Below are 14,493 nucleotides of genomic sequence, written 5' to 3' on the forward strand. Positions count from 1 at the left end.
ACACTTGGTCTGTGGCCCCAATTTGGAGTCCTGCAGAAATAACAATCTTTGAAATCCTCAAAAAGGCCCATCATGCATGCACAGCCGCAAAAAGATGAGAGCGACATTACCAGGTCTGGGGTCACTTGCAAAACACCTTGCCAGCTCAGGTTTCTTTGCAGACCTGGAGAGATCCTCCCCGGGGATCATTCCTTTTAATTTCTCAAAAGGAAGTTTCAGTATTGTAGTCTCAAGTGCGCTCAATCTGGGAGTGGTGGTGAGCAGCAATTTATTTATTCATCTTCTATTTTTGAGGCATCGGGGAGAGTGCCTGCACAGAAAAAGGACTGGCTTAATCTCCTTGGCATCCAGAGAGGCGCCATGGTTGACCCTGAGCTGGAGCCACAGCCCAGTTCCTTTTCCGCATTTCCTCACCATTCACTCGCTTGCTCATGAGCCCTGTCACACAGCAGTGACCCACTGAGCAGCCAGTAAGGACAGCGCTGTGCTTAGTGCCGGCTGGAGGCAGCCCACCAACATGGGCACGGCTCCTTGATGGTGTGGTGTTTGAGACAGTAAGTCAACAGCTATGCCAACAGTGGTAGATGGCAAGAGGTCGAGAGCAGGCTGCCCACAGGAGCGACAGGAAGACAGACGGGAAGCTACAAGCCAGGGGAAGGAAAAGCCCACATGGAAAAAACCTAAAGAAGGGTATTTCCAGAAAGGAAACTCCTGGATAGGTGAGTCTTTGCACCTCCACCATGCTCCAGCATGGCTCTGCTAAAGGCAGCAAAGAATGCTGGGAACATAGCAGTGGAGCTGGGAAGGGAGGAGGGAGGATGGAGTCTGGATTGGTTCTGAATGTGGTGGGACATTACCAAAAGGTCAGAGAAGGGGAGATACCCTCTGACTTTGGCATCTGACTCCTAGATGCCAGAATCTCCCCTTCTTGACTCCATAGTGCCCCTTTCCCCTTATCTGGCCCTGGTATTTCCACAAGGAATGCCCACTGTTTTGTTCTGGCCCACCACGATCATCTCTTACAGACTGAATATGTCTCAGACTTTGGTATTAAAATTCTAACACCTAATCTAATGGCCCTGAGAAGTGGAGCCTTAGGAGGTGACCATGTCATGGGGTGAAGACCTGGGACTATGTCCCTTAAGAAGGAGACCCCTGAGAACTCTCTAGCCCTCTGCTGAATATGAGTGGTCACAACAAAAAGATAGCCATTCACAAACCAGGAAACAGGTTCTCACCAGACACTGAATCTGCCATCGCCAGGATCTTTCCCAGGCCCCAGAGCTGTAGGACACACATTTGTTGGTTAAACCACATAGCATAGGGCTTTCTGTTAGAGCAGTCCAAGTGGACAAGACATAGCCCTTGTCTGTCTCTCCCCTCCCACATCAGGCTCCGGGCTGGAGAGAACAATCAACACCCAGCAAGTGACAAAGTCTTCTGGTCACACCGGCCCAGTTGTGTTCCTCCAAACAGAACCTCCATGTCAGGTGGTTTCCAAAAAAATGGGTTCCCGGCCCCAAAAGAGGAAGCAGAGACTGTCGCACTAGTCCCCTGTGGCTGCTAACTGCTACGATGAGCTCATAGGGTGTGGAGAAGGATGCAGAGCCTGCTGAGGCATCTCACAGATTTCAAGCCTGGGCAGAGACTGGGCAAGAAACTGGACAGCTGCATGGTGGGAAGAGGAGGGGCAGAGTAACACCGCCTCTCTGCAACCCTATGTCTTCTTGCAACACTGGGCCTTCTTCCAGGCAATGTGAGGCAGAGGCAAATGAGACATGGCCCTTGCCGCCAGGACTAGCAAACCAGAGACACAACGTGCACAGTAGTTCTCTTGAGCCCATGCCAGGGACGAATTCTAATGGATATGGGTGTTCTTGCTATGATGGTGATGGCAGTGCAGAGAGACACGGTTGGGTGGCACTTCCATAAGCAAACCGACAAGCAAACCAACAGGTAAGGAGGTGCAGTAAGAGCCCTGAGAAGAAAAGCAAACTGAAGATTCCAGCATGGCATCGATTGCCAGCCCTCACTCGCTCAGCACGACACCATCGAATGCTCAGCACATCCTGACTCATCTGAAGCTTCCTGAGAGCCTATGGGGCTGAAGCAGATGCAAATAAGGGCGGAAAGCAAGATTGATCTAGTCAGGCACGGCTGACGATGTCTATTTATCACACGATCCATTAAGTGCAACTGTGAGCCTCAGGAGGGAGAGGGTATTAAGAAGCGCACGTACCCAAAGGAACATGAACGGTCTCTCTCCAGCCATTAAAGTAATTCAATAAAAGACAGACAATGGACTTAGAGGGGAGACAGGTGGGAAACATGCCCGTGAAAAGATGTCCAAAAGATTAATCTCTGGGAGACACAGTGTAAGCTATGAGGTGACACCATTGACCTCACTGTAGTACGGCTACAAGAAGTACTAACTCTGTCACGGACAGAGAAGGTAAACCTGGCCTATTAGCAGCTGGGAAGTTGCAAGATGACTACCCCCGGCAGTGGCCTGGCCCAGTCCAGTCGGAGACCCTTTTCAAAGAACAGCTGAAAAAAAAAAGAAAGAAAGAAAGAAAAAAGAAAAAGAAATAAAAGAACAGCAGAGAGTCCCCCGGACAGTCACATAGGCTTGTTTAAATGCCTAAGAATGGAACTAATGCAGCAATTATGGCGACACTCTAGAAACAGTGAAAATGGGCATCACAGCTCCAGAAAGGAAAAATAGTGACATGCTCAAATAAGGTGACAATGGAGCAATAGGAAAATATAAAACTCAGGAACACACACACACACACACACACATTTTACTCCTACACATGAAAACATTGAAGGAAAGAAACAAGACACCAAAGAGCTCAAGCAGTGTACATGGATCGATGCATATAAAATTCAAAGGGAAGTAAAATGAGACTCAAGTCACGGACCTATTCCTAGGGTCAAGTTTATGAAGACAGAGGGACAGAAGGGCCACAGCCACTTGTGCCCAGGAGAGAAGAGCACGGCTAGAATGACACCAGAGGCCTTTCGGGGCTAGACAAAAAGGTTCTTATTCTCGTCCTTTTCTAGCCTCTTGCTCCTAAGGCCACACACACTGGTGGTCATAAGTGACATCCCTGTGCTAAGGTCTGTCTTCCTTGGAACTTTCTGTCAACTAATCATGGACACAGCTTAACTCCAAATGGGAGCACGGAGGCCACTGTATGTCCTTCCATGTCAGGCACTGGCTCTGCATTCCACCAATCCAGTGTTCCAGACCTCAGTCCTCTGGTCTGTCAATACAACATGAGGGTCCCCGTTATGCCTAGCTTATACCTAGGACAATAACTACCAAAAGGATGTGTCTCCAAATCCTTGTGCTAGACTGTGAACCCCAACACCGTGGGTTTGAGAGGTAGACCTACTGAGGGTGACTTCATGAGGGCAGTCTTCATAAAAGGTTCATGCCATAACAATGAAACTGGGGTACATAAGGTAAGCTCCCTCTGGTCTGTCCTTCTGCCACATCATGTCACGGGTAGCAGGAGAGCCCCACCAGACACTGCCACTGTGCTCTTCGATGTCCAGAACTATGAGCTAAATAAAATGTTTGTGTGTAATTTTTTCCACTCTGTGGTCTTTAGTCATTGCCACGGAAAAGTACTAAGATGAAGGACTGTGGGATTGACGCTCCGCATGCCAGCCATGGTTTAGGTGTCTGAAGGCTGCTAGGAAGTGAGGTCAAACTGCACTCTGTGGGTGGCCTGTCTGAGGTACTGCAAACACCCGTCTATGGGGTTCCGTGAACATCTTTCAGCAGCCAATAAGCTGCGGCCTCTGAGGTAGATCGCTCAGCCTATTTCCTGTTTTCAAACAGAGAACTCAGTGGAGCAGCAGACGTTCAGCCATCTCGTCTCCTCTCATCTCGTCGGACCTTAGTCTCCTTGGGCCTTAGAACAGAAATCGGAGTGGGGCATGTGACTCTCCCGAAACCCTGGACCCACAGAGCCTGAAGATCCCAGGTCAGTCGGTGTTTGACCCCCAAGCTCAGCTGGCTTCTGCCCACTGAGACTCTGACCTCATTGAGAGATCCTCTGGGAACTTGTTGGGGACAGAGCGGGAGGGATGGAGGCTGGTGAGAGCCTCTACCAGTAGGGCTTTCCTTAGAAACTGGGGGCAAACTGGGCATACCCCCTTCAACCTCTAGTCCTGGTTCCTTTTGAAATGTCAGGCACCATTCCTGTTCTGGGGAACAGGTCTAGACTTGTGTTTCTCAAAGACTGGAACTAATGACCCTGAAACAGAGTACAGAATCCAGAGCCCACCCCAAGGCTGTCTGGGTGTTGTGAGGTTGACAGCCTGCCTGTTTTTTTAGAGCCCTGAGCACTTCCTCTCCCCGACCCCAGTGGGGATTCTGATGCACACCCACGTTTGAGAGCTCTTCCCTTCTTGCAACGGGCTTCACAAGGAGGCACCAGGGGTCCCATGGCACTCACCCTTCCCTGGCAGGGCAGGTGGGGATGCCGCAGATGACACTCCAAGGAAGACCTGGGAAACCTGACCAAGAAAGAAAGGGGCTTATAATAAAACTCAACTGCCACTCCTGGCATTTCCTTCCTTCTTCTCTTTGAATGGGTGCTTCTCAATTTTTCTTTCTTGCAGGGAATAGCGAGGGCTTTTAGTACATTCTATTAGATGCTCATCCCCTCTGCAACCCCCAAGAAAGGTGGCCTGTGTACCCCGGGAGGACTGAAGAAGCACGAGCCCTAAAAGTGGGGAGCAAGGCACCCAGAAGATGGGAAGAATGATTGTCATGCACAGGAGCTGGGGTGGGGAGGGAGGCACATTTCTGAGGTCTTCCAAGGCCTAAAATCAAGAAAAAAGATCTGGAAAGACCTGGACCACTAAGGCCAGCTGCACACACCACCATTCACTGACCACTAAGGCCAGCTGCACATGCCCCCATTCACTGACCACTAAGGTCAGCTGCACATGCCCCCATTCACTGACCACTAAGGTCAGCAGCACACGCCCCCATTCACTGACCACTAAGGCCAGCTTCACACGCCCCCATTCACTGACCACTAAGGCCAGTAGCACATGCCCCCAATCACTGACCACTAAGGCCAGCTGCACACGCCCCCATTCACTGACCACTAAGGCCAGCAGTACACGCCCCCAATCACTGACCACTAAGGCCAGCTGCACACGCCCCCATTCACTGACCACTAAGGCCAGCTGCACACACCCCCATTCACTCACAGACAAAATGATAGAGAAAAGCGTAGAGTGGCCACAGAAAACACTAAGTCCCCATTAGATAAGTCAGGTGTGGTGACACACACCTGCAATCCCAGCGCTTGGGGGGCAGAGGCAGGAAGATTATGAGTTCCAGCAGTCTGGGCTAAATAGTGTGGCACTGTCTCAAAAAAACTTCCATTAAAAATGACAGCATGGGGCTGGAGAGATGGCTCAGTGATTAAGAGATTGCCTGCTCTTCCGAAGGTCTTGAGTTCAATTCCCAGCAACCACATGGTGGCTCACAACCATCTGTAATGTGGCCTGGTGACCTCTTCAGGCATACACACAGATAGAATATTGTATACATAATAAATATTTTTTTAAAAATGACAGCATGTGGACCACCTATAGCTAGCACTTAGCACAGTGCTTCTCAACCCTTGGGTTACAGACTCTGCATATCAGATGTTTACTTTATGATTAGTAACAGTAGAAAATTACAGATAAGAAGTAGCAATGAAATAATTTTATGGTTGGGGTCCCCACAATATGAGAAACTATATTAAGGGGCCACAGCTTAGGAGGTTGAGAACTATTGACTTAGCAGAACAAGAGGGACCCAGCCCATCACCATGTCCTAACAGTGGGACAAGGCTTGTATTTCCTTCCCAGAGGGAAATGGGAAAATGGAAAACAGAAGGCAGTGAATAACTTGCCCCAGGGCCGTAGTCAGTCGGGATGGAGGCCATCTCCTGACTCCTCCATAGGGCTGAGAGTTTGGCAAGGCACACAATCTGTTGAGTACACAAGCATTTACAGTCCTGGGTTAGTTAGGCCCCTGCTCTGTGCCTCAGTTTGCCCACCTATAAATGTCAGGCCTGATGGAGGGTCCTTGAAGGCACTTATTAGATCACTGCTTAAAAAACAGCTCAGGGTTCCTTCCATGTCTTATCAAGAATAGTTCCCTGAGGCACAGACTCGAGCCCAGCTAGCCTCCAAAAGTCCTGGAGAGGTGATGACATCATTAAACCCCACCTTGAATTCCTGTACTATGGTGGTTAATCTTGCCAACTTAACTGTATTTACCATACCCTGGGAGCCAAGAGAAGTGCACCTCTAGGTGTGTCTGTGGGGTGTTTCCACAGATGACTAAGTAAGGGGGAAGGACCCACACTGAATGTGGGTAGCACTATCCCAAAGACTAGGAGGAAAAGAGGGAAGTGTGGTTCAGTGAGATGGCTTAACAGGTAAAGGTGTTTGCTGCTAAGACTGATGACCTGAACTCAAGCCCCATGATCCATGTGGTAGAAGGAGAGAACCCACTCCTGCAAGCTGTCATATGACCTCCATACTCTTCATGTGCGTGTGTGAGCACACACTCATATGTACTCACATGCATGCACATGTACACACACAGGTACACACATACATACATGTTTTAAAAAGAAGTGAGAAAAGCCTCTATTAATGAAGGCATAGTCTCCCCATTTCCCTCCTTTCCCTTTCTCTCCCCTTCCTCCCTCCTCTCTGCTTCCTGGCCACCAGGAAGTGAGCGGCTGTGCTCTACCCATGTCCTCCCCGCTATGAGGAGCTCAAATCTGAAACTGAGCATAGGAAGCCCTTCCTCCGTCAGTTGTTCATCTCAGGCATTGTCCGTGATGAGAAGAAAATCTGCATGTGCCTAAAAGGGTGCCGAGCCATCTGTGCATCTGAGAGGAGGCTTTTATGTCTCTTCTAATTTGCAGCTCTCTGTCAAAAGCGTACACTTCTAGAGCCGTTTCAATACTATTGCTCACACACCAAACACACATCAGATCCTAGTAACAGAAAGGACTGTGCATCCCTGGTGTGTGAAGGACGCTGAGTCTAAGCTCTATGGGGTAGACCTAGCTTGATCCTCAGCCCAGCATGTGAAGGTGGGTTCTGATACTGTACCAATTTTATAAGACACTGGAGCACAGAGCAGCTAGGTGGCTGACAGCTGCCAAGTCATCCATCCGTATGTGCACACACTGGACACTAGAAGCCTGCCGGCCTGCTGTCTGCCTCCTATCCACTTCAGTAACAGCAAAGATCATGTCGTAAGCCGACTTGGGCTTCTGTCCCAGCCCACACCTCAGCGTTTGCTGTCAGAGCCTCAGCATAAAATAAAAATATAAACAGTCCCTGTAGAGGAGGGAAGTGAGATTGAGACCGTGAAGACAAATTCACAGTGTGTCTGTGGAAGCAGTTCCATCTTGTTCCTTCGTACACTCACCAACCACAGACCTTGGGTTAGACCTGTTTCCGTATCTGTTATTTGGCAGGAGTAGCAAAGTTTTGTGGGTGTTGTATTAAAAAGGAAGGGTGAGCCAGGTGGTGGTGGTGTACACCTTTAATCCCAACACTCAGGAGGCAGAGGCAGGTGGATCTCAATGAGCTCTAGGCTAGCCTGGGCTATGCAGAGAAACCCTGTCACAAAAAAAGAAAAAAGGAAGTCTGAAGAACCAGTTGAGATAAACTAGGCATATTGAATGTTTGTTTTAAAGTAGATACACGGGGGGTGCACTGTAATATAAAACTGGGTGGTGGGACATTTATCTTGACTAGCCAGCATCTTTCTCCCAGGTAATTTCCAAAGTTATTGTTGTCACTTGACACTACTCCATGTGGAATCCAAAGGAACTGTACACTCCATGAATCATAACCTCAGCTCGGGGTCTGTCTGTCCATCAGAGGGGAAGGCTAGGTTTGATCTGGCTGGGTGGGCAGCAGAGGACCAAGCACAGTGATCACTGGTATTCCTCCACACCTGCCAGCACAGATTACAGTCAGAATCCCAAACACACCAGGATCTTTCAGGAGCCCCAACACAAGTTGGTTCTCACTACTCTCTTTTACACCTCTAGAAACCTTGGACCATGGCAAGTTTGGAGCATCCTGGGAACCCTGGCTGGACAGGACCCATACACCAGTGCACACCAACAACCAGGCAAGACGTACTGCCCTCAGGCCCAGACCTCCCATGTTCAGGACCAGAACAACACTTAGGTAAACTTGAGATCTTGGGGTTCAGTGTCAGGGGGGCAGAAGTTAGTTCAAAGACATCTGAAGCTCTTCAGTGACTGCACCAAGAAGCTGGGTAACTGTCTTAACTGGGGTCACCCCTGAGAAGCCCCAAGACAAGGATTTGGTGCAGGCTCCTTATGTCGGAGGCAGAGCGGGGACTGGAAACAAGAGCAGCATCCTGTATAGGGGGTGGATGATCCCATGATTGGGGTGGGTGCCTGGGACTCAGTCTGGATGGGGGTCCATGGGAAGGTGTAAGGAACATAACTAAGTTGTGCATCCAAGAGACAAGGAAGCCAGTGACTGTCCACCATCCCTTCCTGCAAATGCTGAAGAGACACCCGAGCATGTTGCTGTGGTCCTAGAGAGGCCCCAGGGTCCTGAGTTGAGAGGCTTCCCAGAACAGTGGCTGCCAATGGGTCCTAGCCTGGCACTGACGATACCTGTAATAGTGCCATCTCCTGGACCAATCTCTCTTTACATCCATTCAAGATGGATCTGCAGAAGCCTGACCTGTGTGGTGCTTGAAAAGGAAAACCGATCACTCTCCTAGCCTTCAAGCTCAGTCTCCATTAGTGAAAAATAATTAGAAACACCACAAAGAGGCTACTAGAAGAAAAGAGGAGGCACTTACTCCAGTATGAGGGGAGAGAGTGACACGTGAGTCACGTGACACAAGATAAGGATTTCCCAGCCTGCACCTCTTGCAATAACTGCACAATTATTTATGCAATAGTGTTGGAAGAAACTACACAGACTCTAAAAAGGGTGTGTGGTTCAAGTGAGGCTTAAAAAACACTGTCAAAAGCTGGACGGTGGTGACACACACCTTTAATCCCAGCACTTGGGAGGCAAAGGCACACAGATTGCTGTGAGTTGGAGCCTAGCCTGGTCTATAGAGTTCCAGGATAGTCAGAGTTACACAGAAAAATCTGTCTTGAAACAACAATAAAAAATACAAAACATTATTGGTCTCCAGGCAAGGAAACAGGAGGGCTGGTTTCAAAGCAGAGAGTGGCAGGTGTACCCCGAAAGTGTTAGACTAGTAAGTCCCTCCCCGCCCTCCAGTTGAGGCTGAAATATGACCCCCTCAGGGCTTCCTCACCACACTGATGTGCACTCATGGGCTCCATTGCTCCCTGGAGTCGATGCTGTAGGGAGTACAGAAGCAAACATGGACACATCCCTGTTTACCAGGGCACGTGGTTATAGAATAGTCCATCAGCAGGCTGGAAGTGGGTGATGTAACTCTCCCACAGTGCGCTTCCTAACAAGAAGCAGTCGAGTGCTGCATTATTTGAGGTCAGCACACTACGTGATTGACAGGAGCCTGGCTGATGCCCCAGCAGTGAGGGTGAGAGGAAGGGTAGGCCCTTCCAGAACTCTGACAGCCCAAGCCAAGCGGACCCAGTCATCTTCCCCCAGCCCCCACCTAGAGGGCACTGCCTACTGCAGACTCCTTAACAGCACTGTCCTTCCAGAAACCCAGGAAGGTCCTAGCTCCAACTCCAGCATGACCACCAGGGAGCTACAGGAACACTGGCAGAAGGAGAAGAGCCGCTGGCGACACGTCAAGCTGCTCTTTGAGATTGCTTCAGCCCGCATCGAGGAGAGGAGAGTCTCCAAGTTTGTGGTAAGCAGAGCGTAGATGTGAGGAAACCCCTGTCAGTCACCTCCCGCATGCTCCCCGGGAAGTCTCGGGAGACTTCAACTTTCCAGCCAGGACATGACACACTAACTCACGGTCTTCCGAGAAATGGAGGTTTCATGCATGGCTCTGCATGCAGGGTCCCATGAAGATTAGAGATGTGTGATCACGCTCCTGACCCCGTGATGCCAGGTGTTATCTGTAGCCCTTCTCCACTGAGTCTGTGCTATCATCCAAACTACGTGCTTGGCTTTTATTCAAATGGCTTTTTTAAAAAAAACCTACATTTCAGTAAAAGATCGGTTTCCCACGACACTAAGGAAAACCAATTACAAAAGGAAACGCAAAAGAAAGCTGAACTCTTATTAAATTCTAGCTGCTGGTCGTCGTTGTGGGAAGCGCCCTGCTGGGAGCTGCCATCTTTGTGAGACTGGGAGATCAGCATGTTCTAGAAGATAGAAGAGTCACACCAACCTCATAATTCCCACCTCACTGGGAGCAGGCTGCCTTGTCCCTCCTCCTCACTGGGTCCAGCAGAGTTACAATAGCGTGCTGGGCATGGCTCTCCCTCATATCAGTGAGTTCACTCACTGGTTTAATCCCCATGGAGAAAACAGGGACTATTCCTATCCTCGAGTCAGTGAAGGGGAAGCTCAAAGAGGTTAAATTACCAAAGACTAATGTGGTTAAATGTGTTATACCGGAAACAAATGCCCAGGTGGTTCACACAAGCCTTCCCAATTCAGAACTTGGAGCCCTCATTTTTATGATAAAAAGCTAAGAGAGACCGCAGGTCCACCACCAAGTTCCTACACTCTTTTTCTTCCACGATGCTTCTAAGCACTGTTATTCTAGGGCCAACATCTGCCATGCAACCTTTACTGATAGCGAATACAGCATGGGGCGGGGGTGTGGACGAGTCTCCAAGTGTGTTATATGCATACACAAAATGGCAGAGGGCCCGCCAGAGGGCTCAGCCAATAAAAGCGCTTGCTGCCCAGCTTGACCACCCAGAAAGACAAGGTGGAAGGTGAGAACCAATTCCCACAAGTTGTCCTTACGCACACATGCACATGCACACAATGTGTGCACTAGGAGTGTCCCGAGGCTAACCACTCCGTACATACACACACACACTGCGTGCATTGGGGATATCCCGATGCACACGCACATATCGTGTGCATTCAGAGTGTCCTGAGGCTACACACCCACACATTGCGTACAGTGGGGTGTCCCGAGGCCACACGCACACAGACACACACACATACTGCGTGCATTGGAGTGTCCCGAGACTACACACAAACACACACACTGCGTGCATTGGGGGTGTCCCAAGGCTACACACACTGTATGCATTGGGGGTGTCCCGAACCTAGCCTCTCCCTTCTGCCTGCAGATGTATCAGGTCGTGGTCGTCCAGACCGGGAGCTTCGACAGCGACATGGCGGTGGTGGAGCGGCGCTACTCGGACTTCGAGAGGCTGCAGAAGGCCCTCCTGAAGCGCTTCGGACCGGAGCTGGAGGACGTGGCCTTCCCGCGGAAGCGCCTGACGGGGAACCTGTCGGCCGAGACCATCTGCGAGCGCCGCCTGGAGCTGCGCGACTACCTGCGGCTGCTGTACGCCGTGCGCGCCGTGCGCCGCTCGCGCGAGTTCGCCGACTTCCTTACGCGGCCCGAGTTGCGCGAGGCCTTCGGCTGCCTGCGCGCCGGCCAGTACGCACGCGCGCTCGACCTGCTGGGCCGCGTGCTGCCGCTGCAGGAGAAGCTGACTGCGCACTGCCCGACCGCCGCCGTGCCCGCGCTCTGCGCCACGCTCGTCTGCCTGCGCGACCTGGAACGGCCAGCCGAGGCCTTCGCGGTGGGCGAGCGCGCGCTGCAGCGCCTGCGGGCCCGCGAGAGCCACCGCTACTACGCACCGCTGCTTGACGCCATGGTGCGCTTGGCCTACGCGCTGGGCAAGGACTTCGCGTCGCTGCAGGGCAGGCTGGACGACAGCCAGCTCCGGAGTCCCACGCACAGGGGCTTCACCCTGAAGGAGCTCACGGTGCGAGAGTATCTGTCCTGAGCCGGCCTGACTGGTGCCCTGGCATCCAGACTGCGGACAAAGACCTGGGTCACTATCGCTGGCGGGCTGCTTGGGGCCGTCGCGGGTGGGTTTTGCTGGGCAACTTTAGACAAGTCCCTCTTTACTATGTCTGCCAAGCAGAAGGGCTCCTGTGATCCCTGGAAGAGTCATCTTGTAACCCCTTGGGTGCAAGGTTCTTTGAACCCTGAGCCCACAGGCTTAGCTGTCAAAACTTTGCAAGTACTGTGGGCCTTACCATCTGGGAATGGGATGAACTGCCTTCCGCAGAGAATGAGTTCAAGGCCAGCCTAGGCAATTTGGTGAGACTGTCTGAAAATACAGAGTTCTGAGGATGTAGCTCAATAGCCGAATGCTTGCTGAACATATGAGACGCCTTCGTTTCAATCCCCAATACTACAATAAAAGAAAAAGAAGCACTCGGTTCTTTTGTAAGCAGCCAGGGAAGGAGTTTGCGGGTTCGTCATGTACAAACATGCAATGCATATTGCCAGAGCTCCTCCGTCTTGCTGCCCCACATCTTCCCTCTGCACCCATCACCCCAGCATCAGTTGCAAGGCTTCCCACCCACTAGTTCAAAGTCCTAGCTCCTCCCATCAGTGTCCTCTCAGTGAAGCAGAAGCCCATCTACTGCTCCTCGGGGGAAACCTGTCCTCCATCCCACTCCCAGAGTGAAGACCGGAGGATTCTTTGAAGGGTAAAAGGATGTTGGAGAATCAGGTGTGGTAGTGCAAGGAGGGAGGCTGAGGCAGGAGAATCACAAGTTTAAGACTAACTAGGCTTTAAAAAAAAAGTCTCAAAAGCAAAAGAAAGAGGAGGAAGGAAGGAAAGAAGGGAGAAAGGAAGAAAGAAAAGAGAAAAAAATATTGGCCCAGAAAGCTCCATGAGAACAAGGCACTGTGGCACTGGTGGTGTTTGTAAATGAAGTTGACAGTAGGGATGTCCAATTGCACTGCTCAGGGTGGCTTTTCACCCATAAGGCAGCTGTGCCTTCATCTGCTTTCTTGGGTTTTGTACACATAGCGGGAAGGAAATGGGATGAGATAAGGGATGGGATTTGGGGAAGCAAAGGAATCCTTAGCAGCTCCCCGTCTGAGGAGTCCGTGCCCTTGGAACCTCTCTGATAGGTTAGAGTGCTCTTGATGAAACCTAGTATCGGGAAAAGACAACCTCGGACCTCATGGGACTATTGATCTGAGCTGATGAAACAGTCTGGCTTGAAGCCTTAACCAGCTGCTGCATTCAGAGTGAATGAGCCAAGAGACCAAGGCACCACCCTTGTATAGGAAGAGTTAGTTTTTCCAAGAGAGGCATTCATGAAACTGCACCCAAATCTTGTTCAACATCGACGTCTTATGGCAACTACCATAATGGGCCCGTGAAGGCCTTTAGAATGAAGCAGAGAGAAAGTCTTCCTTCAAGCAGTTTTTCCAGGAAGACACTGCAAGTGGGAAATGGGCTTCTTCAAAAACTGGTCTTGGGGAAAATTAATGGACTCAGTGGCAAAATAAAAGCTGTGTCTGTTTGTCCTGGTGATTCTGTAAGCTATTTCTTCAAGTCTAAAATGTACTCAATAAAATACAACAGAGAAAAGAGCGCCCTGTATACAGAACTAAACAGGAAGTTCTAGGGGAAAAATAGCTGAGTAACCAAAGAACCGGATTCTCATTGTAAGGCTCAACCAATGTTGAGCCAAACTTCTGTCATGGTTTGAATGCCCCCACTTTGAACTCTAACTGAAATATTAAGAGGGTAGAAACTGACGTGGTGGTGCATACCTGCAATCCCACCACTCAGGAGGTCGAGTGTGTGTTCCAGGGCAGCCTGGGAGGCATAGTAAATTCCACCTTGGCTTGGGCTATTAAGTTCCAGACCAGCCTGGGGTGCATGTCTAAATAAAGAAGGGGCTGGAAACTTATCCAAATATGGCATCTGGAGGTGGCAATTTTGGAAAGTAATTGATACTAGACCGGGGCATAAGGACAGGCCCCTGCAATCGCATGGGTGACCTCATCAAAGGAGCCTGCCTTTTCTGTCTTTCCTTGTGATTTCCCACGCAGCCTTGGGACTCTGCGGAGTCCACCATTTAGAAGTCTCTTATCAGAAGCAGCCCTCTTGACTTTGGACCTCCAGAACAAAGAGCTGAAGAAGCCTCTGTTCTTTATGAATTATGCAGTTTATGGTACCTGGCTGCTGAACAGAAAATGGACCAAGACTCCTATGCGTTCCAACCTGTGACTAAGGACAATGGTGATGTGACCGAGGTGGAAAACATCTGGGAATCTGGACTCCAACTAGCACTCACCCACACCTGGGGGCTAGTTAACCATAGTTTGGTCCAAAATAGCTCAAGCAGAGAGGCTGGGCTTCAGTGCTCTCTGCTGGACATATTCTTGGCATTGTAAGGGAATCTTTTTCAAAAAGGGTGTTTGGCACTAAAATGTGTGTCTCCAGACTATGAACCGGCCGTGTGTTAGGAGCGAGTGTGAGTAAATGT

General features: G+C 50.3%; 1 protein-coding gene across 1 annotated transcript; it reads left to right on the forward strand.

Moving 5' to 3' along the window:
* Nucleotides 1-3,887: 3,887 nt before the first annotated feature.
* Nucleotides 3,888-13,535, forward strand: Snx20 (sorting nexin 20). Its single transcript, XM_057754316.1, has 4 exons — nt 3,888-3,998; nt 8,106-8,247; nt 9,747-9,898; nt 11,310-13,535. Exons 2-4 carry the CDS (start codon nt 8,118-8,120, stop codon nt 11,976-11,978), a joined length of 951 nt encoding a protein of 316 aa, XP_057610299.1. The 5' UTR covers nt 3,888-3,998; nt 8,106-8,117; the 3' UTR covers nt 11,979-13,535.
* Nucleotides 13,536-14,493: the final 958 nt, after the last annotated feature.

This window comes from Chionomys nivalis, chromosome 21 (assembly GCF_950005125.1).
Source record: "Chionomys nivalis chromosome 21, mChiNiv1.1, whole genome shotgun sequence".
NCBI classification, from domain to species: Eukaryota; Metazoa; Chordata; class Mammalia; order Rodentia; family Cricetidae; genus Chionomys; species Chionomys nivalis.